At 41.0% G+C, this 25,973-nt stretch overlaps 1 protein-coding gene across 1 annotated transcript; it reads right to left on the reverse strand.

The window, feature by feature from the left end:
• Positions 1–130: 130 nt before the first annotated feature.
• On the reverse strand, positions 131–2,179 carry LOC143621118 (transcription factor bHLH123-like). Its single transcript, XM_077092635.1, has 7 exons — positions 1,975–2,179; positions 1,508–1,787; positions 1,314–1,418; positions 907–972; positions 766–831; positions 626–676; positions 131–556 (listed from the first exon to the last, which is right to left on the reverse strand). Exons 1-7 carry the CDS (start codon positions 2,103–2,105, stop codon positions 404–406), a joined length of 852 nt encoding a protein of 283 aa, XP_076948750.1. The 5' UTR covers positions 2,106–2,179; the 3' UTR covers positions 131–403.
• Positions 2,180–25,973: the final 23,794 nt, after the last annotated feature.

Consider the following 25,973-nt stretch of genomic DNA (forward strand, 5'->3'; position numbering starts at 1 on the left):
AATAAACACAATATATATATATATATATATATATATATATATATTCTCTGTCTAAATAGAACATTAATGATTTGCTTGCCCTACATCAAACTGGCATTGGGTGTCCTTCCTTCAAGGGTCACTTTGTAGCTTTATTTTTTCTCATATCCTCCCTTTTCTCTTTCCTTTTCCAACTTTTCTTCATTGTACTTCTACTACACTACTCCAATATGTGGCCTATATTCCTCATTAAGTTTCTAGTTTTTTTTTTTCAATAACTTTTTTCATTATTTTGAATAATTAATCTTAATCAAAATAACAAAAAAACTTAATAAACAACTGGAGATATGATCTTTTGAGAAAAACAACCAATGGAGCCATTAGCTTATGTTAAGTTTATGAAAGTTTTGAGCCTTGAACTTTATTAATTAAAGGTGCCATGGAATCCGGATGTCCAATAATCGGGTGTGGTCTCAATAGCGACAGGGAAAGTACTAGATACCGGCACAAGGCAAAGACCTCGGCTCCTTAAGTCTTGTTTAGCTCCTTTGTTGTCGTCTTCCGCTTTGTTGTTTATCTAAAGATAGGTTGATTTATATGTTAATAATTATACGTAATGACATGAATTGAAGTATAATAATCTCACCTGTTGCACTTGCATATTAGCTTCATTTTTCATATAGGGGCTACTTAGAACCTGCAGAAAACATAAGAAAATTAAGGACTAATAAACTTGATGTATATTAAAGTATATTGTGGAAAAATGTATGAATATATTGAACATACATTGACTTGATCTTGAAGGAGCTTGATGTATTCAATGGCTTCATGGAGAACCGATGCCGTATCAGTCTGTAATTTAACTTATTTTTATGAACTTTACATAGCATAATCCAACTTTCAAGAACATAAGATCAAGAATCATACCTTTCCGAAAGGTGAAACTAATTGTTGGAGCGCGGTGACTCGATCTCCTAGTTTTTCTTTTCGAACCTGTAAAATCAATGTAACTCCATTAGGGGTTGTATTTACTCGGTTTTGTTAACGGATTATTAATATTATTATTTGATTTATCATTTCACTTAAAGCTTGTTTCTTAGTAATTATCTTCTCCCAGATTTAATACTACAATAGTTATAAATGTTTTAGTATGATTTAGTTAGTACTAATTTTTCATTATGTACTTTTACTGTAATATATAAATGATCTAAGTTTTCATTCTTAAATACAAAGAAAATATTATTCACCAATAAAAATTTTATTTTTTTAAAAAGTTATTTCATGTTTTATAGAGAAGATTGAGCAAAGAGTTTAGAAAAATAAGCAATGTATACCTTAAACGTTGGCAATGGCGATGGTGTTTCTAGACGAGGTCGCTTAAACGTAGATTCAGTGTAACTTTTCTTCGATCCCAGGTCCCGAATTTCTTCATTTCGCGACTGAATTAAATATTTAAAACAAAATTCTTAAGGAAACCCTAATCTCTATGAACATTAGCATATAAAAAAAAATTAATCATTTTTGCTACCTTAATATTATTAGGGCATTTGGGCTTCTCTCCATATGCTGATGAGTTCCATAAAAACGTTTTGTTGGTATTAAAACCTTCGTTAAACTCGTTTAAATTCGCTTGAAAATGATCATAAAGCAGTTGTTGTTGTTGTTGCTGCTGTGGTGGTGTTGACGTACCGTCGAATAAAGTTTGTAGCAAACTTGAAGGGTTATAACCATATGAAGTATCCATACCAAAATCTGATGAGTTCTGGCCGCAGTCCGGTAAGTTGTTCAAGTTTTCCGGTAGGGTTTGACTATATAAATAACACAATTTCCAAATAAGTGATCATCAGATTCTTTATTGTATGGTTCATATATTTATAAAACAAAACTAATCTTTGAACCAATATATGCTAGCTAACAAACTATAGTGGAACTAAAAGTTGTTTCAATAATTGTGAAAACAAAGTTAAAACAAATAAAGTTATTTTAAACACTTACCCTAATAAAGCTTGATACCAACTAGTGGTTGATGATGGTGATGAACTTATTATTTGACAAGTAGAATCCGGTGAGATAGCGGTGGCATAACCACCGGACGACTCGTCGGTTGACTTTGATTTCATGTTCATATAATCATTTTGCCAGCAACCTCCATAGTTGGTTCTTGGTGAATTCCACCAGCTTGATCCGCCGCCGTAGATCCCCGCCGGAAAGATTTCTTCTGCCATGGAATAAATTGATCAATATTTCTCTAGCTCTTTGATGTTTTCTTGTTGTGTACAATTAAAGACTAGGAAGAAAATGAGGTGAGTTATATATACATATATTCATGTGTTATTTACTAAGAAATTATGTGAAAGGGAGAATAATAAATTTAATTTTGGAATTTAGTTGACATTTGAAAGTTATAATTAGGTCAAAGCTAAATTGTTATTTTATGTAAAGTTTCAAAGATTGGTATCTTAGTAAGTAGTAATATTTAAGGGACCATGTGTTACAACATGACTATATAGTGTTAGAACTAAAACAGAATGAATCATGATCATATTTTTTAATTTTAAAAAAGTTATAAAAGAAGTGTAAATATAATATTTATTATTGTTTCTTGTCTTTTTTAAAATTCAAAAGAACTAAATATATAAACTTTATGTATACAACTTGCGTATGTGTAATTATATTACCTATAAATGTATAGATAGTATAATAAAAAGAACATAAAAACAAATTATAAGTTTGATAGTTGTTTATATATATATACATATATGTACACACGTACATATTTGTATGCGTAATTAACAAGGGTACTCGAGGCGTCATGATGATCGAGGTAGTAATTTCAATTTGGTCATGTAGCTTGGTAACTATAGAGGTAGGGTACCAAAAAGACCCAAATACCATCACCCGCGGGTCACAGAGGAACCTCTAATAGGTCAACCGCGGGGCATACGGATCACCTGCATATCACGGTAGAGGAAGAAGGTTCTCATACCACGCGCGGAAGCATCCTTGCACTCTCAGAAGTCGTCCGCAGGACAGGACATCAGTCCGCCCAAACGACCAGGAGGAAATGCCAGCGAGACAGCTGTCACCAATCAACTACCATCTAGAAGAATTTCCACGATTGTTACTTGAGGAATACGTGACCTACCAGCCAATGAACAAAGGACACCTGGCCAAGTTGTTATAATCGTGCACATGGCCAGGGTGCGATCCTTCCTATCATTGGGCGACACGTGTCCAGGTTGTTATACCCATGCACATGGGACGTATAGCTCAACCTATTATAAAAGGACACGCGTCCAGGTGGTTATGGAAGATCTTATAGAAGAGGACATGTGGCCCAATTACTTTCCTACATCCTTCGGCTATAAATACCTTGTCAAACGGTATGAGGTATCCATTCACTAACTTGCATTCTGACTACACTTAGTCTGTTTACTTCAGTACTTTCTCCATTTGCGAAGGTTACTGATTCTCACGCCGGAGGGTGGTTACAGGAAGATCCCCCCTCTTGTACTTCCTGTAACGAGACTCACGGTGTCTGTTTTGCAGGTTCCGGTCATTGGACTTTGGGAAGTTATACTCATAGCTTATTAGTATTACCGTATTTTACGTTGTGGACTCATTGGATCCAGGACCCATACCCGGGGATTGGACCTGTGTTTCTTCATTGGCGCCATCCGTTTTGGTGTTAGAATTGCATAATTTTTTCTCCGTTGGTTTTTTGGTTCGTTTGATATGAGTAAACTTCCTAAAGGGCCGACGGGAACTCCTGCACCTAACTCACGTGTACCTAACACGGAAGCACCTCAAGGTTTCGCTTCAAGTGTTTTTGCACATATCACAACTCCAGGACGTACTCTCGAGCATGTTACAGCTCCAGGGTCACGAAATGTTGATGTAGTACATGGAGATTTCACCCCAGAAAATATTACAGCACCGACCGGTCCCACTCCCACAGATATGGGACGTGTCTCGGCACCGGAAGGTTCCAATTTGGGTAATCTCAGACGAATTACGGAAGAGACCCGTCGAATCCGATCAATATTGGGTCCGGAAGATGATTCAGGCGATTCTGACATGGCAATGTCTCATCAACATAATTCTAGATCCAGAGGAGCGTTGACTCCAGAAGAGTGGCTCCATGCACAACAACAAAGTTTGGTAGCCGAATATGAGCGTAGAAAACGTAATGAGCGTTTTCATGCCCGCGCTCTGACTTATGAGGAATCTCCCCGGAGATCCCCTTCTCCTCCACCAACAGTGAGAAGAAGTCAGATCCGTTATAGCCAATAGGCGGAGCCAGAGTTTGGCGAAATTCCAAGGCTACGCCCTCGTCCTCGCATCGACATGCGGATACCATCTTACTTGGAAGAATTTGATAGCTATGATTCAACTTACCAACCGGGGGAATACAGTACGTATACCAGTGACAATAGGATGAGCTCATAGGCGAGAAGCAGTTATCCGCATGACATAGTCCGCCACACCGAGTATCATAGCAGTGCTGAACGAGACTTTACCAAACCATATCGCCCTGCGGCTTTCGCCGAAAAATCAAAGTTCATAGCAAGTATTGCTACAGCACCCTTTCCTGTTAATGCTAAAATACCTACATCGGTAGGTAAATACAATGGTATGACTGATCCAAGTGATCATCTCCAGAACTTTGTGGCGGTAGGTGGTGTTAGTGGTTGGACGCTTCCCTATTGGTGTCACATGTTCGCGTTGACACTAACAGGGGCAGCAAGAGAGTGGTTTGAAAAGTTACCTGACAGTGAAATTTCTAGCTGGGACGATCTGGTAAAAAAATTTTCTCAATAGTTCAGCCAGCAGAAGAAACATACGTGAGACCAATCAGAAATTTTAGATGTCGTTCGTCGCGATAATGAGTCTATAGAAGATTTTATCACCAGATTCAATGACGAGAGCCTGAACATCGGTGGAATTAGTAAAGACATGCTTCGCGGTGCCTTCCGCAAAAACGTCAAATATGATGATTTAGTCCGCACACTTACTGGCAGAGATGGAATGCCAAAAGAGTGGGACGATCTTATGACTGCAGCAAAGGTGTATACTAACACTGATAAAACATTGAGGAATGGTAACCCGAAGCAAAAATTTAAAGTCGAGTTTCAAAATCCGAGACCGAATAGACAGGCGAAAGGCCATATTTGGTCGAGACTTCAGCCAAGTACGAAAGCACCAAAACCATTTGATGCACGATCCCCCATAGGCAACAAGAACAAAGCGGGACCCTCGAACCGAGGTCCCAATAATTGGACTCCTCTTTCAAAGACTCCTGCCGAAATTCTCACCACAGAGAATGTGAATTTTAGAAAACCTCCGCCACTGACGAGAAGGTCATTCCTTGACCCGAAAAAGCGTTGTTCGTATCATGATGACATTGGTCATAATACGAATGAGTGCGGAACATTAAAAAATGAAATTGAAGCGGCTGTAAAGTCTGGAAAACTTGGACACCTGGTAAAAGGTGGGAAACCTGACAATGGTAAAGCTCCCGCACTGGACATCCAGGGTCCGAGTAAAAAGCAAGTCAGAGATTTAAACGTCCATATGATACAAGGCGGATACGATACAGGGAAAAAGAGGAAGGAGTCTGATGATGAGGAATGGAAGAATGAGCCAGTGAGCTTCCCTCGAATCAAGGGAGGCCCGAATAACAAAAACCACTTTATCATCACTGCCCTATTTGGACACTACCGTTCCCAATACGTATTCTTCAACACCGGTAGTACTTCGGACATTATGTATGAACAATACTTTGAACAGCTTGACAAAGAAGATAAAGAAAGATTGAGACCCATCCACGCTCCAGTATCTGGGTTCGGAGGGGAAATTATGCATCCGCGGGGTGTAATTTCATTCCCAGTCACCCTAAGCGATGGAATTCATTCTAGGACCGAGGAGGTCGAATTTCTGGTTCTGCCGGGAACATCAAAACATGACATTATTCTTGGACGAGAAGCGATTGGTGATTCCAATGCTCATCCGTCCACGACACACGGTGCAGTAGGAGTTCCAACTTGCACTGACATTGCAATAATTCATATTAATCGGCACTGCTTTGCAACCGAGAGCTCAAAACCTAGCAAGATTCCAAAACAAACTATGAAGATTGAACCAGAAAAATGGGTTTTGAACAAAAAATTCTTAATCAAACTGTAAAAATAGGACCTGCTATTTCCGAGATAGTACGGACCTTTTTGAAACAGTTATTATCAAAAAACATTGATGTTTTCGCGTGGCAACCCGCGTATATGACTGGTGTCCCGCGGAACATTGCGGAACACAAACTAAGGGTAAACCCGATGTTTACGCCAGTTGTTCAAAAACAACGTAAGATGGGTCCAGAACAAACAAAAGCAATGAACGAACAAGTCCAGGACCTCTTACAAGCTGAGATCATTCGTCCAATCCGCTATCAAACTTGGGTCACCAACCCAGTTATCGTCCCCAAAAGCAATGGGGCATGGCGGATGTGTATCGATTTCAAGGACCTAAATAAAGCATGTCCCAAGGATTGTTATCCTTTACCTAAAATAGATCTCAAGGTTGATGCTGTGGCACCATTCAAATTCAAGTGCTTCCTGGATGCCTACAAAGGCTACCATCAGATCAGCATGGTAGCGGGCGATGAGGACAAAACAACATTTCGTACTGATCAAGGCACCTTTTGTTACAAAATGATGCCTTTCGGACTAAAAAATGCGGAAGCCACGTATCAACGATTGATGGACATAGCGTTTAAAGGTCAAATTGGTCGAAATTTAGAGGTGTATATGGATGATCTCGTAATCAAAAGTGTTGAGGAAGACCAGATGTTGAGAGATATCGAAGAGACTTTTGAAACCTTGAAAGGTATTAACATGAATTTGAATCCGGCCAAGTGCTCATTCGGAATGGAAGAAGGCAAGTTTCTTGGAGTGATTGTCATGGATACGGGCTTCAAAGCTAATCCAGATAAAGTTCAAGCTATAGCTCGTACGCCTTCTCCTTCTTCCCTCAAGGAAGTTCAGACACTCAATGGGCGATTGGTTGCTTTGAATCGATTCTTGGCAAACCATGCAGCCAAATCTCATCCGTTTATCTCAACACTAAGAAATTGCCTTAATAAAGCACATTTCAATTGGATTGCGGAAGCAGAACAAGCTTTTGTGGAGGTTAAAAAATGTTTGACGGAGCTGCCCACGTTAACAGCACCCTGTGCGGGGGAACCTTTAACGTTATATTTATCGGCTTCAGACATTGCCATCGGGGCTGTCCTTCTGACAGATCGAAAGAACGTCCAAACGCCGATCTATTATGTCAGTAGAACGCTATCGGACCCGGAAACGAGATACTCCATGCTTGAGAAACTTGTTTTAGCACTGGTCTATGCTGCCCGACGCCTCCGTAGGTACTTTCAAGGGCACCCCATCAATGTCTTACCTGGATACAAGCTCAAAAACGTTCTCAGTAAACCAGAATTGTCTGGGAGATTGGCCAAATGGGCCATCGAGCTAGGTGAACACGCAATAGAATACAAACCTAGGCCAGCAATCAAAGGGCAGGTGTTAGCGGACTTCGTGACGGAAGTCCCGCATCACAAGGAAAAAGAATGTTTGATCGAGCAATAACCCCAAGCACCTCTGGAATCAGGACAGATTTGGTCTTTATTTACGGACGGAGCTTCAAGCAGTGAGGGATGTGGCGCTGGCCTCAGGCTAGTTAATCCTGAAGGCCATGAGTGTGAGGCAATATAAAGAAAAGGAAATAATAATAATAAATTAATAATACTAATAAAATAAAAACAATAATAATAAAATTTAATGATAAAAAAATAATAATATTATATATGTGAAGAGAAAATACCAAGTACTTCTTTCCCTCTAAAAATGTTTAACTTTAAATGATGAAAAGAACACAAGAACAAATTATTAGCAGGATAATTGTTTGTATATGTATGTAAAAGGTAATTAATCTGAAAATATAAATTATTTAACAAAAAATTATATATATGGTTTAGATTTATACATAATAACTCTTTCTCAAGATTATATTTTTGGAACTTTTATTTGTAAAAAACTAAAATCATTTTATTCCCAGAGATAGCTTTATATTAATCGAATTATAATTGAGTTGGTATTATCTGTATATAATTAAAATAAAGTAGGGGAATTTCGGATAGAATTTTGTTGTATTAGTTTAATTCATATAAACCTACTTTAACAAGTGAAGATAAAGTATTTCTTTTATTATCACCTTTTCATTTCTTTAGTAATAATAATAAAGGGCTGAAATTTTCAAGTTGCTTACAAACAAAGGTATATGATACAAGTGCCACGTCATCATAATTTTCGGATGAATAAATATTTGTTAAATCTTTTGGTTGAAATTAAAGTAGTTATGTTTAATATATTTAAATTAAATGAAAACCAGAATAAATCTCAAGTAAGTGTAAAGTCAAAACATATTTACTTTATTAAAGTTGATATTATTTTTCGTAAAAAGCTGATTTAATATGTTGTTCTCCTAAATTTGGATGCTTTAAGAAAAAGACGAATGTTAATGTTCTCACATAACTAACTATACATGGAATTGTGAATGAAAGATTAGACCTTAATTTGGATGGATACAATGTCAATAATATCCTTTGGTCTGTTTAATATATGTAGAATTATTATTATTATTAGATTGTTTTTTGAATAATTAATATTGTCTAAACCTTAGGAAAACTCTCAAGTGGGTTTGAAGTTGTGTGACCTACTAAATCACCAAGGGATGAATATAAGTATACGACACATGAGTGTGATTTGAACCAACGTCGTCAAACAAAAGAAACTCTTAAACGAACTTAAGGTAAAACTTTTGATCTTCACATCAAAGTAGTAACAACTATTATTAGATGGAAATGGGTCAACTAATAACTACTATATACTTTAGAATTATAATGTTTTTTATTTATCTCTATGTCATGCAATATTTTCTTTATAAGTAGGGTTTACTATTAATGGTAACGAATCATATATTGATTTTTTTCAGCGTTCTAGTAGAGAGGCCGTCAAACAAACAACACAAAGTATCAACTCCACTCCACGATATATACGAATAAGAATGTTAATATATCTTGATGTAGTATGTAATTAGGATACTCTCGAGCTCTAGTATCCAAACTTCAAGATTTAAGAAACTATACACATGGGGATTAAAGTTATATTGTATGCACATATTGACATGCTTTTGGTAACATATCCAACAATACCTAATATATGATATTAACTGATATTTTTTGTTTTTTTATTTATATAAGCTACAAGATTAGTTATGTAAACAAACCAATTCAAATACTATAGAAAAAGTGTTGACTTGTAGTTGGTGTCAACTTTTGGAGTTGTGAAATGGTTCCACCACTACAACAAGACTTGTACACATTTTAAAGAATGTTAAACCCCTTAATGATTGATCCCATGGACTTAGAATTAGAAATATATAATCACTAAAGTTTTCCTTCAATAGGGGTTGCCATAGAAAATTGACTTTTGTTGACTAAATTCTTTTTGAGTCATCTCACGGGCCCACATTTTATGATTATGTAAGACAAAATTCAACCATACAATATATTTACACACGCGTGCGTGTGAATGTATAGTGATCAATCATAAAGTTTTAGGAATTATGTTATTTAACATTGAATATCTAGATTTATTAATTAATAATTTATAGTTTTTAAAAAATATATATTCATAACTAATGTATATAGTACAGTAGAAGTGATCATAAACTAAATATTTCACAAATAGAGTATTCATTCACTACTATACATTTATTTGCGTTAGTTATTTAAAAATTACGTTTACTAATACATAAATATATTTGTAGATGGATCAAATCATGATACATATATTTAACCATTGCTGGTATATGCTACAAATTGGTCACACATGACACAACACCCGGTGAAGAAAACACGGGTGATGATCCTCCGTTACTTTTGTTCTTTGATTTCCGGATGCTTTTATTTTCTTTTTAAAAGGCAGGATTTCGTTAAAACAACAAATGATCTAGAAAGACGTTAGAAAAACAACTAATATAGCCGAGACCAAGCAAGGCAAACTATACAAAAACAAAGTTTTGTTTTTCCGTTGGGACTCCTTATGTCTTAACCTTCCGAACAATGCAACTAATAACCGCCTTCTTTCTATTGTAAATAACATCATTATGAACTTTTCACATAGCCAAAGATAACAAGATAACCGTCTGCATCATTCTCTTGACCGCTTTCAATCCTTTTATTTAACAAATCATCCATTGATGTTTGGATAATCTACGTGTGATCCTATGAATTAAAGAGTGAAAAAAGTATTGAACATGCCTTTAAAAAGCAGGAATCCTCTACCATCAATTCTAAACTCCTTATGTTTGGTTTTCACAATCCGTTACTTCTTGCCACATATACACATTCCTATAACATGACATCATCATTACATAAAAAAAATATGAATAAAATTAAAGAAAAGGATATAGATGTGGCATAGTTTGGTTTAGGTTTGAAGAAGGCATGATGGAGTTGAGAGATGGGTTGGACCAACTTTAACTTTTGGATTAGAGCCCTCATCATCATAAATTATTGAATGTTATATCATAATTATATTTTTAAGAAACTTTTTATATTTTTTTTTCTTAATTTCAAAAAAATCATGGTGTTGGTGGTTTTAAACATAATGCAAGCGTATATCTTTATCCGACAGGCTTTGTCTAATTCAAATTTCATTTCAAACTGTAAAAAATAATGTTAAAAGCAACACTACCGGAAAATAGACCTTTAATGACATGCAACGTGTGTCATAAAAGTTGGTAGATGACACATCAAAGCACGTCAAGAAAGACCCTATTAGGCTAAGGGTAATGGGGCTTGGTTGAGCCCCAAGTGATCCAATCAAAACCCGACACGTAGGCGATGACATGACACTGGATCAAGCCCCTCAACCAAGCCCCAGAGGGTGTAGTGGTCCAGGTGATCCGGGGCTTTATCTAGTTATTTATTTATTTATTTTAATTATTAATTTTAATATTAGTATTAATATTCTTCTTCTTCACCTTCACTGAAACATACACACAGATCACACCACCACCACCGACCACCGGACCACCACCACAGATCACGCCACCACTGATCACCGGACCACCGGACCACCACCACCACAGATCACACCACCACCGACTCCTCTCTCTCAAAAACCCAACATACACACACTCCTCTCTCTCTCACACACACAAGTTTGAATAAAAAACCCTCTCTCTCTCTTTTGCGCCTCACGGTCACAACCACGCCGGACCACCGCGCCCCCAACCACCTGAGGGGTGTAGCGGTGTTCGCGAGCCACGTAGGCGGCCGCGCCCCCCGCTCACCCCCACTACCCTCAGCCTTATAAATGAAGTTGTCGCGTATTTTTATGTCATCTATCACCCATTTATAAGTCGGTGAAAATAAGCAATCCCAAATACCTCTTTAATCATTTAATCTCGAGTAATATATGTAATAAAGCTCTATGGATTTAAATGAAAACACAAATGTTAAGGGGCAAAGACACACGTAGCAAAAGTTATAGGTAATAACATAAAAAACTATTATTGAATGTTTAAACCGTCAAATAACTAAAAGCGTAAACATTAAATAATTATAAATACTTATAAACTAGTAAAGACTTTATGGTATGAAAAACTTGTTCTATTTTGCATTAAAAAACTAATAATAACTTGTTGTAACTACTAATTATTTTATAATAGTGTGAGCCCCTACTGACCTTAATTTCGGTATATAAGACGGAATAACATATATTAGTTATAGATGTTATTCTGACTTTCAAGAAACTTATGATGTAATATCCTTATATTAACAAATAACAAACACAATAGAAGACAATGTTGCAAACTTCCAATAAACCAAATGCCAAAATCAATACCTCAAGAGAGGTTCAAACTACCATACTAATTATTATTATTATTATTATTATTATTTAGTCAAATTTTTTTAATGAAAGTAACAACAATTTATATATATATTTATATAAAAATACATGGATTAATTTAACTGCTAAACAGTAAATGCTTGAAGAGTTGAAGACTAATATAAGATTTAAATCTTTAATTATGATATGGATGAATAATTAGCTTTTACATATATATATATATATATATATATATTATAAAGTATCTGTGTAATTAAAAGTTAGCTTGTATAACCGTATCTAACATCAAATTACATATAATATTTTTACACCACAGAACGAGAAAATATCACAGTTGCATGATTTTCAGAAAAACCGAGCCTTGACATAGATATTTTTGATATATTATTTAATAAAGAGTAGTTTGCAATTTGCATGGAATTATATATTAGGTATAAGACTGTTAACCTAATTTTGTAATTACTCGCACCTAAGAAACTATATACCAAATTCTTCATCATAATACAATATAATAAAATAATTGATTTAATCTTTGGATCAATTTCTTCTTATGTTCCGGAAATATATTTTTATTTTCATATGACATGTTTTTTATAAATAATATGGTTTTAATAACTTTTATAGAGTAAACTGCTAAAATCGTCACTGAGACAGGAGGTTCGGTTACAATTGTTATTTTCATCCGAAAGACTTTTTTTGTATCTGAAACCTTTAGGTTTGACGAGTTTTGTCATTTCCATTCAATTAGCTAACCCTGTTTATTAGCGGTTTTGAAAGCATGATACCGGTTATGACTTATAATATCATGGTGTGGAGAGAGAAATATTCAAAGAAAATTTGAATTTGCTGAGACAAGGAGTCTACAACAGTCAACAGCCCAATGCCATAACTTAGTCAACTCATGAGCCCTTCTTTAAATCAAAACCCAAAATAAGGCCCAATATTTGGGCCTATATTCAAATTAGAGTTTTTAAGTAACCTTTTGTTTTTTTGAGTAGTACTTGTAAAGTTGTATCGTATCATGTATAATTTTCAAGTCACAAGTTAAAATGAATGAAGTAATAATGTAAAAGTAATACTTATATTTAAAAAGCTCAATACGATGTTTATATGTGAAAAGATCCAATACACTAATCCTTAACGTACATTAACGTACGCGAATCCCGTTTTTCACGAATCGATCCATGAAATCACATCTCAAAATCTCGGAACCGTCAATACATATTCAATTAATCATTGGTTAACCGAAAAAAACAGTTTTGGATCGTTAATCGATCAATTTTTTACTTTTTTCACGAAGACCGTTTTTTAGCGTTTTAGGTTTTTGGCTGAGCGTTTTCTGAGCGTTTTAAGTTTTTGCCTTTGTTTTTTTGCCTTTGAGCGTCTCGCATACCTCTCGTATGTTAAGGCATTAGTGTACAGTATCTCTACCATATAATATATTTTTCCATGCCCATAGTAAATCGATTATAACTTGGGTGACATTATGTATTAACAATAAGCACATTAGAGAACTAATGGTTATGGTTCATCCATGTCGATATTTATTTATTTGTTACTGTTTTTGTATTTTTATCACAGACTCAAAATTTTATTTTAACATGCATTTTAGAAGGTCTTTAAATTAACTAATAATATATACATTTACAAAAGTTATAGATAAACAGTATGTAAAACTTGTATATTCGTTTAAGAAGGTATATATTAACTATAACTATATGTTTTGGAAGGCTTGATGTTACTTTTCTTTTTAGTATGTTTGCGTGTTGTTTTTGTGGCTTTATTGTCTTGTTAGGTTGCCTTTTAATGAATGTTGTTGTTAAAAAAAAAAAAAAAAAAAAAAAACAACTAGTGTACTCTTAAAACTTAATGAATCAAGTTTTTCAACAATATTTATTCTCTCATATTATCCAAAGCTCATGACTATGACTTCCTAGGCCTTGGTACTTTGACCAAGTGTGCATTCTTAACAGCAAACTAACTTACGTTTAAACATTTATAACTGTATCATACAGAATTTGAACTCTCAACCTCTAGGATAGAGAAAAGACACCTTGCCACCACACGATGTTCTTTGTGGACAATACTAGGAATGTTCATGATCGGTTGTTCGGCTCGTGACCCGAATGTACAACAGAACAACTACAACACAAGCCATCACATATCCTCCGATTATAACATCGGCACCAGCTTTTGACTTGTTTGACTCATGATGCCATGGCATCCTTTTGATTCCTGGATAAGGTGCTACTTCATTTCTATTTGTATCCGGACTTGAATGAGGGCTCGGAAGTGATGGATCAGGCGGTTGGCTTGGCTCCACAACCGGATGAATGAACTCACGCTCTAACCGGCTCGTCGCATTGGTGTTTGTTAAGAACATAGCCATTGTAGCAATGAAAAGAAGTGTTATTCTAGCCATATCAAGTATATGGAATAATATTTGAATGTAGATTCAGATGTAAATAATGTATCATTTATATATATACCCACAAGACAAGGGTCTTTTAGGGTGTGTCCATTTATTAAGTTTGTTGGTAAGACTTGTAAAGTGTCTTTTAGTTTTGACTGTTGAAAAATGAATATGAGCTTTGAAAGCTTCCAAGGAAATATGTGTTGGACAAATTAAATTTAACATGGGGAGGTTGTATTTAGAATGGTGTTATTTGAGTGATTATTTTTGTTTTATTTATTTTTTATTTTTCGAATAACCCGACTCAAAATTGATAAACGTTCAACTAGCGCTAGAAAATAATTCAACGGATGTAACTTTTGATCCATTTGAAGTTATATAGTACTCGTAAGTATGGGCGAAAAATGACGTAATAGACTGGTCGTCATAACAAACGTCATAGGCGGTTTGCCCGACATTTGGCATAAAATTATTCTTCTAGAGCCAACGTTTTTTACTTGGTGAAAATATTCAAAGTTTAGTTATTTAGGTTGATTTTGTTCTTATTGTTAAAAATGTGAATTATAGATGCCAATAATTACCTATTTATTTAGTCATTTAATTATAATTTTAGACTGTCAAGTTTCTTTTCACAAAATTAATAATACTTGTCAAATTTAGATTTTTCAAAAAACAAATTGTTGATCAACTTTTATATATAAGTGGATGTCCACCCAATACATCTATCACAAAAGTTATTTTCTTGCAATTGTTTTAAAAATTAAGTTTTCACTTTTCACCCTCTACCAAGAGTAACTTCTTGGTTAAAAAATATGTACCCTAGACTAAGTAGGGAAAAAAGTACAAGGTTAAAAAGTTAAAACCACCCTGCCAAAAGGTTAAAAGTAAGATTTAAAAGTTATCATATATATCATCCATAAGATACTTAATAGATAACTTGATTACTAATTACTATTACATATATAACATGACTAATGTCATGTGGCCTATATCATATTAATAACATCAACTAGTACTTCTTGAACCTGCTTAGCAACAAGCATTTTACCATGAGTCCCCTGTAAAAAAACACATACTGAAGAAACACTAAGTGAACCCACAGGCAGATTATAGATAATCTGGGAGTTAAGTAATGTTTCCCACGAGGATGAGGTCTAGCAGAGAAGGTTGTTCTTCAGGAGACCTGCAAAACAGACACCGTAAGCTCGTCACTGAGAAGGGGGGGTTCCTCCTTGTGACCACCCTCCGGCGTGAGAATCAGACTAGATTGCTCTAAATATAAAGGTATATTAAGAGATTGCTAGATAAGATTGAGATATCAGATGATGTCCTTACCATTCCAAGGTGTTGGAGTATTTATAGCCGAAGGTAGGTTTCCAAGCAGGTACAGCCGGCTGAATAGTATTCCTGTTCTACCAACAGTGGACGTACGCACAGGCCATGCTGGTTTGGTGGATAGGTTACGGCCAACAGTAATAAGGTCGGCTGTATACTGTTCCTTTACTGCCGGCTACGCTCTGTTCCACCAACTGTAGGCTGCGCACGTCCCCTCGTAAGGGTTGGTGAGTAGGCAGCGGCTAATAGTGAAACAGTACTAGAGGGTGCTCCTCCTCGTATTGTTGTCGGTGAGCTGTCACCCTGTGATTAGTTCATGGGCTGCTCTGGTCAAATTGTCTGTTCCGCCCATACCTTAGTAGGTATAGTACGAAAGACCTTCCAGAAGCATACGGACTGGCTCATTTAGGCGGGAGTATTCCCGCCTTGCTCATTCCTTCATGTGACTACTGAAGTAACGAATGCCTTGTGCGTGTAGCCTTGCTGTTAGTGCGGGTAGCCTTCCCTGATGGCTTGTATCCGCAGCTGCGGGAACAGGCGGGGTACTTCACCATTGGGAGGCTTTCCCTGCGGGTACAGCTGGCGTACTGCGCGTAAGGTTCTTTGAGCATGGTGGGTCCTGCTGGAGCAGTTGGTCATTGCGCAGACGTCCCTGTTCAAGGTGAGTCTTGCGGGTCCAACTGGGCTCTGCTGGGACCTACCTCTTCAAGTCCCCCCAGTCCAATGTTCTTCTCATGAATTATTAATAAGTGAGGTGAACTTTTGGACTTAGCAAGTGGTTTTGAAAAGGGTTTAGTTTTTCGGTTTTCCGTGGTGATTCATCCCGCGGTTTTCCTGATGTCACGCAGAAATTCCCGACTTTTCTGCTTGATCTTTGGGTGTGAAGCGGGTAGGTTTGTAACCTCCTCGCACGTCAGGAGCGTTGAGTCCTACTTGTGTGGATTCTCCGTGGGGTTTTAGTAGCTTTCAACATACTGATCAATTATGCTAAAACCACCAATCCCATCATGGAGTTTCGAACAATATAGTTCTCGACGTTCCCGTCATGCGGGGATGTTATTCCCGTTCCCGCCAGCATGGCCCATTAGATCCTTCTTGGTTTGAATTCCCTGCAGAGTGCTAAGTATGTGAAGGGTTTTGCCTTGACACTGTACCCACACTTGTCTTACGGTTACTTTACTTCCAAGGTATTCCTGGCGTCAATTCCCTGCGGGTGCTAAGTATGTGAAGGGTTTTGCCTTAACACTGTACCCGCATCCGTCTTACGGTTACTTGGTTGCCGAGGAATTCTTGGCTTCAATTCCTTGTAGGTGCTAAGTTTGTGAAGGGTTTTGCCTTGACACTGTACCCGCACCTATCTTACAGTTACTTGGTTGCCAAGGTAAGGGGTATTTTCCCGCTTACTTTTGAATCTTTTTGAATTTTGAATTTTGAAATTCGAAGAGTTGGTGGAAAGAAGAACAGTCCAAAACTCTGAAACGTCGTGCGACGGTTTCTTCTGACTGTGTCAGGACGTGCAGGAAGTTATGGTGACGTGACAGTACATGGTCATTCCAGACGCTTTTTCAGGCGCGTGGGCGCGATTTTTCGGGCGCGTGGCCGCGAAATTAATGGTATGCGTCCTGTCAACAGCTGTTGCCAGCTTGCTTTTTGCCACGTGTCATAGTTTCATTGCACCTTCGTTTTCTCTCTCTTCCGCATTAATTTCATCGCATTAATTGCGATTAGTATATAAAGGGGGAGATGGTTCTTTGTAATCCACACTTTCACTCTTCTCTTCATCTTTTTGCGATTTCCGGCGAATACTCACCTTTTCAGGCAAGCATTCTCCCGAAATCTTTTTCTTCTTCTTTTACAAGATGTCTCGTGATCTCGAATCTGCAGTCGATGACAAGAGTACTGCTGGCGAGTGCCAGTGTGCTCTGCCTGGCGATCTGTATCGGTACGTCGTCAGGAAGTTCATGCTCGAGTCTCTCGAGCCTGAGTTTCCTGAACCCCACCAGACGGTGTACGATGCCCCCAGAGGCAAGATCGGGGTATATGCTGCATTCTTTGTCTATGGGAATCTTAGGTTCCCATTGACAAAGTTTGTTTACCGTGTCCTTGAGAGGCACGGTGTTCATTTGACCGAGTTGCACCCCATGGCGATCGCTAAGATTCGCCACTTTGAGTGGGTGTGCCGGATACTGGGCATTGAGCCCTATGTTGACCGCCTGATGACCTTCTACACTTGGAGGTGCATCCAGGGGTGGTACACGTTGACAACCCGGATTAAGGGTTTAAAGATCTGCGCGACCGAGCGCAGTCTTCGCTCGTGGAAGCGGGAGTTCTTTTTCATATCCGCTCGCGCCATCCCCATTGCCATGAAATTCAGGAACGGGCAAGCACTTCCCAGCCTTCACGCCTCCAGCTACCAGGAGGCGGAATGGTTTGCGAAGATATCTCGGGTCCAATCTCCGGTTTACCGGTTTGCGGAGTCCGGGATGGTGATGCTGGGGATGAGCCGGGTGTGGAAGGAGGCTGATGCGCGCAAGATTCCGATCGTCCTCGAATACGGTTCGAACTCTGTTTCTTACGGTATGCCTTTTTCCCTTTTGTTGATTTTGAATTTCTTCTAACTTCTTTCCTGTTTATTTCAGAGGGGAACGACTTGCAGTCGCTCCTGAACCCGCGGGAGGCTGACGGTCCCGCACGGATGGGTACTCGCGCTCTAGATGAGAACGAGTTGCCCATCCTAGAACAAACGGCGGATCGGTTCGTGGAGGTCTATCCGCTAGGCCATGAGATCCTTAGCGCCCGTCGGCCAGGTAAGGCGCTCTTCGACCATCGACCCCTCAATGTTGAAACCTCTGCTGGAATTCCTCTAATCGTATGTTCTGATGAGGAATCCGCAGATGGTCCTCCGTTGGTGCGGAAGAAGAAGGCTGCCGGCGGGAAGGGGAAGGAGAAGGTGGCCTCCACAGCCGATCCAGCGCCTCGGTCTGACTCGGAGACCGAGAGCGAAGAGGTGGCGGGGAATCCCGGTGGTGACAAGATCACCATTCCAGAGGCTGTGACAACTGTCACCGAAGAGCCCAGGATTACAACGGTGACCGACGTGAAGAGGCCGGCTCCATCGGGTTCATCCCCGCCCGTCCGTACTTTCAGGCTCAAGAAGACCCGTAAGTACAAATTTCCTTTAGCTTTAATCTTCATAGCTTAATATCATTTTAACACTTTTCTTTGTGCAGGCGTGGATGTTGACGCATTCCAGGGTGGAGCGGAGAGGAGTACCTCCCCGCCAATGACGGTAGGCCCGGTCAGCCTACCTGAGGCGACGACCCAGGCGGCTGCGCCTGCGCCTGCTTCCACTGGTTCAGTTGCTCACTCCGTTGAGCCGACTGTTCCAGTTGTGATGACGTCTCCGCCGGCTGTGAGTGCTATTTTTACAGCATCTTTCACCGAGCCGGCGGTAACTTTTGCTGCGGATTCCGCGGCGGCGACCGCGGCGGCTGCTACCATGCCCCCGCCATCGGCAACGACGGCCGATCCATCAGGTACGCATGGGGCTTCTCGCCAATCTCTGCCACCTTCCCATCTGCCTGACCTCTTGGATGGATTTCCGTTGGGTTCAGGTGATGGGTTCGGCGGCTATCGGCCTGTAATTGACCCTACAGGTGCGTAGGGTTCTTTTGGCCCATTTATATATATTTTTTCTTTATCATCTTTTCCTAACTGCTTTATGTTTTTTGCAGTGTCGGATTCCAATGAAGTGTATGTTCCACGATGGAACATTCGCCGAGGAACAACCCTTCGTACCCCTGTGGAGTGCGTGGAATGGGCTCGTCACGCTGCTCCCAGTGGTGCGTTGGGGGAAGCCATGGCTAGCTACCAGGAGGGTAGGCTAACCAATGAGCTTCGGGTTCTCTTGGCCCGGATGCAGCCGCGTGTCGAGCTGCTTTGTCGTGAAAACGACAAGTTAAAAGCAGCTCGCTTTAAAGAAGTGGCTCAGGCGCGGGCTGTCCGGGAGGAGAACCAAAGGCTTTCCGCCGTAGCTGCGGAAAAGGAGAAGGCCTTCAAGGCCCTCGAGGTTGAAGTTCAGGCACGACTCGAGGCCCGTTCCAAGGCTGCCCAAGCTGTTAATGAACAGCTTCGGCTGGCCAAGGAAACTGCGAGGAACGCAACCGAGAGGGCCACCAAGGCTGAAGCTGTTGCCGAGCCTCTACGCGTGGAGAATGAAGAGCTTAAAGCCAAATTAGAGGCTCTCCAGCAGGCTCATGATGCTTTGGCAATGGAGGATGCGAAGAAGCTTCAAGAGATCCTGGACCAGAGGGGCGTGCTTGACCATACTGAGCGGAAGCTAAAGGGCGTCGAAGAGGCTGCTGCAAAGGAAGTGTTGCTTGCCAACCTTAATAAAAGTGAAGCCGAACGCGCCTGTACCCAAGCACAAGCCGCCCTCAAAGAAGCTCTGGTTGCCAAGGAATGGCTTCTTCGAGAAGCGTTGTCTCGGGTAAGTCTAGCTTCATGTCTTCACGCTTTTCTTTATAAATAGAAAAGGTTCTGATACTTGTATTTTTTTTTGTGCATCGGGTCTTCTCAGAGACGTCTTATGACGATGCTATGAGCGCAGCCCTCAACGCTTCTCATGAGGATGGGGAAAAGGCCGGCTTCCTGCTTGGTCTAGGGTTCGTTGAGAAAGGCATCCCGCCTTCCAACTTCCTTTTGTACGATGTGGATACTGAAGCTATTTACGACCAAGCAGTGAACCAGTATGCCGCCTTCTCGCATCCTGTGGTGGAGAAGGTGAACGAAGTCGCTGCTGCTGATGATGGGCTAGCTATTCTTAAAGCCTTCCTTGAACCACCACGCTCTACTGATGGAGCGGGTCCAAGTGGAAGTGGTCCTGAAGCTTGATTCTGAAGATCCCTTTCCACCATTAGCATAGATTTTTGCTTTTGTATAGCTTTGTAATATTTGAATTTGATGAAATAAAGATTGTGTTTGTTCTTTGCCTTGTTTATTTTACGCATGTTTTGATCTAACTTAGTAATTTCTTTAGTACTTAGATAAGTTAACTTTTTAACGTGGTAAATTATAAGTTTGTTTCGCTTCCTCTTTCATGATTGTGCGGGTATGACCGTCACTTACACTTAGTAGGATGGCTTAACTTTACTTATCTCTGACCTGCGTGGAAGTTTTTCTCATCTTTTCTGAGGATAAGTTAACCTTTGAACGTGGTAGATAATAGGTGTGAAGTTTTGCTTCCTCTTTCGTGATTGTGCGGGTAGGACCGTCACTTGCACTTAGTAGGATGGCTAAACTTTACCCATATCTGACCTGCGTGTAGGTTTTCCTCATCCTTTTTTGAAATTTTTAAGTGTTCAGAATAAGTTAACCTTTGAACGTGGTAGATGATAGGTTGAAGTTTTGCTTCCTTGTTCGTGATTGTGCGGGTAAGACCGTCACTTGCACTTACAGGGATGGCTAAACTTTACTTACATCTGACCTGCGTGTAGGTTTTCCTTATTTTTAGCGTTGTGTTTATGCGGGTTTTGCCGCCTTCCACACGTAACGACTTACTTCTTCCCCCATTTATGCGGTGAATACCGGCACCAGTGTGGGAAGTTCATAAGTATAAAGGTAAGGCTATCAACACATTGTGAAAGGAGAATCATTTCCATTAGAAGTGGCTCTAGGCCTTTTCTTTACAAGTTTGGAATTGATCTACATATAACATTTGCGTAATTGAGCTCCGTTCCATGTTCTTGGGATGGGAGTGCCATCGAGCCTTTCGAGCCGGTATGCGCCATTTCCCAGGACTTCTTTGATAATGTATGGCCCTTCCCAGACCGGGGCCAGCTTTCCTGGGCGTTCTTGGTTCGAAGCCTCGTTGTTACGCAGTATGTAGTCTCCTACATTGAAGTTGCAGAGTTTTACCCGCGTGTTGTAGTACTTTTGCATTTGTCGCTTGTAGTTCTCTTCACGCACTGCGGCTAAGTCTCTGCGTTCCTCGGTTAGCATAAGGTCCAACCGTCTTTCCGCATCATTGTCTTCTGGCTGAATCAAGACCCTTGGTGAGGGTAAACCAATTTCGACCGGGACCATGGCTTCAGTGCCATAAGTGAGGCTGAACGGGGTTTCTCCCGTACTGGCCTTCTTCAGCGTTCTGTTTGCCCAAATGACTTGCGGAAGCTCGTCCACCCAGCCGGATCTGTGTTCCAAGAGTCTTTTCTTTATGCCTTCGACGATGCTCTTATTTGCTCTTTCCACCTCACCATTACCTTGCGGGTGTGCCACTGAGGTAAAGGTGTGGGTGATTTGAAGTTCTTTCAGCCACTGTTGTAGCTTCTTGTCAGCAAAGTTGGTGCCGTTATCGCTCACCAAATTCTGTGGAAGTCCAAAACGACAAATAATAAATTCCCAAATAAATTTTTTGATATGTTTCGCGGTTGTTTGGGCTAAAGGTTTTGCTTCTATCCACTTGGTGAAGTAGTCGATGGCTACCACTAGGAACTGAACATTTCCTGCTGCTGTAGGAAATGGGCCTGTCACATCGATGGCCCACTTCTGAAATGGCCATGAAGAAGTGACTGGAACAAGTTCATTCTTCGGGCGGTGCGTGTTGGGTGCGTAAAGCTGGCAAGACCTGCATTTTCTGATGTATGCCAGCGCATCCGTATGCATCCCCGGCCAAAAGTATCCCGCGTTGTTTAGCTTAGCTACAACAGCGCGGGGACCTGCGTGTACTCCACAGATGCCTTCGTGTACTTCCCTTAGGAGGTAGTCAGCATCTTGGTTGTCCACGCATCTTAAGAGTGGGCCAAGAAAGTTATGTCTGTAAAGGATGTCATCTATCAGTTGATAGTTCAGTGCTTTACAGCGTAGTTTTCTTGCCTGTGTTTTGGACTCCGGTAGTGTACCTGCCGCAAGGTATTTTATTATTGGTGTCATCCACGTTTCCGTGCCGGTTTGGATGACACAAATTTCCTTGTGCGGAACCGAAGGTGTCTCGAGGAGTTCAATGCGGATATCCTTTCCTAAGTGGGTGAAGGCTAATGATGCAAGCTTGCTTAACGCATCCGCAGATTTGTTTTCACTTCGCTTGACGTGTATGACTTTGCAGTCATTGAAATCGCGCATAAGGGATTTTGCTTGTGCGAGGTACAGGGCCATTGTGTCGTTCACGGCCGTGTACGCCCCGTTGATTTGATTGGCTACTAACATGGAATCCACGTGGGCTTCCAAGTTTTTCACTCCCATCTTACGCGCAATTCTCAGCCCAGCCAGGAATGCCTCATACTCGGCTTCGTTATTCGTACTTGGAAAATTCAGTCGAATAGCGTAAGTGTATTCTTGGCCCGCTGGGTTGGTTAGCTTTAGCCCTGCGCCTGAACCCTCGTTATTGGCTGCCCCATCGGTGTAGAGTCGCCAGACATCATTGATGTCTTGTGCTGGAGAGGGTTGAGCCTCTTCCTGGCACTCTTTTTCCCGCGATGCAGGCACTTCTGCAATAAAGTCGGCCAGAACCAGGCCTTTTATGGCTGGTCTTGGCTTATACTTTATCGCGTATTCTCCCAACTCAATTGCCCATTTGGCTAGGCGTCCCGATAACTCGGGTTTGCCTAGAACGTTTGCAAGTTTGAAGTTGGAGAGAATGGTGATTGGGTGACCCTGGAAATATCGTCTTAACCTGCGTGAAGCGTGTATAAGTGCTAAGACTAATTTTTCGAGGGTAGAGTACCGGGTTTCTACGTCTGTTAGGATACGGCTGACATAATAGATTGGCATCTGGATGCCTTTTCGCTCTACCAGCAGGACTGCCCCGGTTGCTCTATCAGTTGCGGAAAGGTATAGGATTAACTCCTCTCCCGCTTCTGGTGCTGTGAGTGTTGGGAGTTCGATCAAGCGTGACCGAATCTCCTGAAAAGCTGCTTCCGCTTCTGGTGTCCAGCGGAAGTGCGTTTTCTTCAAACAGTTTCTCAACGTTGACACGAAGGGAAACGACTTATCCGCGTGGTTTGCCAAAAAGCGATTAAGTGCCACTAGTCGTCCATTCAGTGTCTGAGCCTGTTTGATGGTAATAGGTGATTCCATTTTGATAATGGCTTCGACCTTTTCAGGGTTCGCTCTGAAGCCATCTTTAGTGACGATGACCCCCAAGAACTTCCCTTCTTCCATTCCAAAGGCACACTTGCTCGGGTTGAGCTTCATGTTTATCTTCCTGAGCGTGTTGAAAGTTTCTTCGATGTCTTTCAACATCGCTTCTGGGTCAGGGCTTTTGATGACCAAGTCATCCATGTAGAGTTCCAAGTTCCTCCCAATTTGGGTATGAAACTGGTTATCCATCAGGCGTTGGTATGTGGACCCGGCATTCTTAAGTCCGAATGGCATCATTTGGTAACAAAATGTGCCATCGGGCGTCCGAAAAGCGGTTTTGTCCTGATCATCAACGGCCATGTGGATCTGATGGTACCCCTTATACGCGTCCAGGAAGCATTTAAGGCGGAATGGTGCCAACGAGTCCACCTTAAGATCAATTTCGGGTAACGGATAACAATCTTTGGGGCATGCTTTGTTCAAGTCTTTGAAATCTATGCACATGCGCCATTGTTTGTTATTCTTCGGTACCATAACGGGATTTGCAACCCAAGTTTGATATTTACTAACGCGTACGATGCCTGCGTCAAGGAGTTCCTTGACTTGGGTTCTACACGCGTTAGTTTGTTCTGGCCCCATTACTCTGCGCTTTTGTACGATCGGCGTGACAGCCGGATCGCATTTGAGCTTATGCTCTGCCTTACTCCGGGGTACACCAGTCATGTCAGCTGGTGTCCACGCGAAGATGTCGGCGTTCCTTTGTAATAAGCGCTTAAGTAAGGTGCGTGTGGGATCAACAATTGTTGGGCCAATGGTGACGGCCTGGTCCGGGTACTTGCCGTTGAAGGCCCATCTTTCTGGTTCGGTGATGGTTGGTTTAGCCATCTTTGGTTTGGGTTTAGATGAGACAGATGCGATGCATACCTGGGGAATGCCGGTGATCATCGCTACACCCTCAGCTGTTGGCCATCCCATCATGCCGTGGACTGAGGATACCACGGCGTTGAATCTTGCCATCCCGTCTCTCCCGAAGAGAATGTCGTATGTGTGGTGTGGCTTCCTCATCACGACAAAGTCCACATCTTCTGTGCGGGAGTGTTTCCCATCTGTAAGAGTGACGGGGAAAGATAGGATACCCAGGGGGGTGTTTGTGCTGCCATCAAACCCTTCCATCGAGGCGCAGATCGTTTCCAGGCGTTCCCTGTCTTCGTCATCTAGCTTGTCGAAGAACTGCCTGTACATCACCGTTGACGAGGCGCCGTTGTCAGCAAAAGTGCGAGAAGTGATGTAGTGCCCCAGCTGGCTTTTTATGACGATAGGGCCTTCTTTGCTGGGTCCTCCTGGCACTCGCGGGAAGCGCACCTCAGCTTCCTTCCACGCACATGGTTCCGGCGTTCGCCTTTTTCTTCCTCTGATGTTACCATGAACCATGTTGATGCTGATGTCAACGGGCTTTCGTCCGTTGCCTCTGTACCGGTTGTCGTTCCGTCCTCCCTTCTTGATTGATGCCACCAGGTGTGCCAGTCTTCCATCCTTGACGAATGCTTCAACAATATCCTTCAAGGATGTACACTCTTCCGTACCATGACCTTTTGTCCCGTGGAAGTCACAGGATTTGCTCTGATCCGCATTAGGTCGGTGCCGGATCACTGGAGCTTTTGGCCATGGTAGCTTTTCAGTGGCAAATATCTCCGTGACGCTTTTGGTGAGTGGCGTCCACCGGTGCTTTTGGCTTGAAGGGTGTGTGTGATTTCTTCCGCCAACAAGAGGGTGAGAGCTGGATGAGGTGTCAAAGTTTACCCTTGACTGCCAGATACCTAGCTTCCTCTTTTTGTTCTGCCTGGCGATCCGGACATTGTTCTCTCTTGTCCTCTGCGTGTAGAGGTGTGTACTCTGGGGAAGGTCCCTTCCCAGTTGCTTCTCCGTCTCGGCAAAGCGCTTGGCCGCCGTCATGATGGCATCCCATGTCGATGGCATGCCATCCTTACCCGTCAATGTGCGGATAAGCTCCGGGTATTCGGCGCCTTGGATGAAAGCGGCGCGAACAAGATCTTCACTTACGTTGCCGAGACTTAGCTTTTTGGAGTTGAAGCGGGTGATGAAGTCTATTAAAGATTCATCCTCCTCTCTAACGCAGTTGAGGATCGTCCACTGTTCTTCCGTATATTTCCTCTGTTGGCTGAAGTGCTGGCTGAACTTGT

The sequence above is a fragment of the Bidens hawaiensis genome, unplaced genomic scaffold (assembly GCF_021521415.1).
Source record: "Bidens hawaiensis isolate Kalapana, Puna unplaced genomic scaffold, B.hawaiensis_p1.1 tig00002772_1, whole genome shotgun sequence".
NCBI classification, from domain to species: Eukaryota; Viridiplantae; Streptophyta; class Magnoliopsida; order Asterales; family Asteraceae; genus Bidens; species Bidens hawaiensis.

What these genes read in the sequence shown, in the direction of transcription:
- LOC143621118 (XM_077092635.1), bottom strand. Translation starts at nt 2,105, where the DNA reads ATGAACATGAAATCAAAGTCAACCGACGAGTCGTCCGGTGGTTATGCC. An exon ending in CGCCATTGCCAACGTTTAAG is followed by an intron (nt 973 to 1,313) that starts GTATACATTGCT and finishes TTGATTTTACAG; the next exon opens with GTTCGAAAAGAAAAACTAGG. An exon ending in CTAATATGCAAGTGCAACAG is followed by an intron (nt 557 to 625) that starts GTGAGATTATTA and finishes ACCTATCTTTAG; the next exon opens with ATAAACAACAAAGCGGAAGA.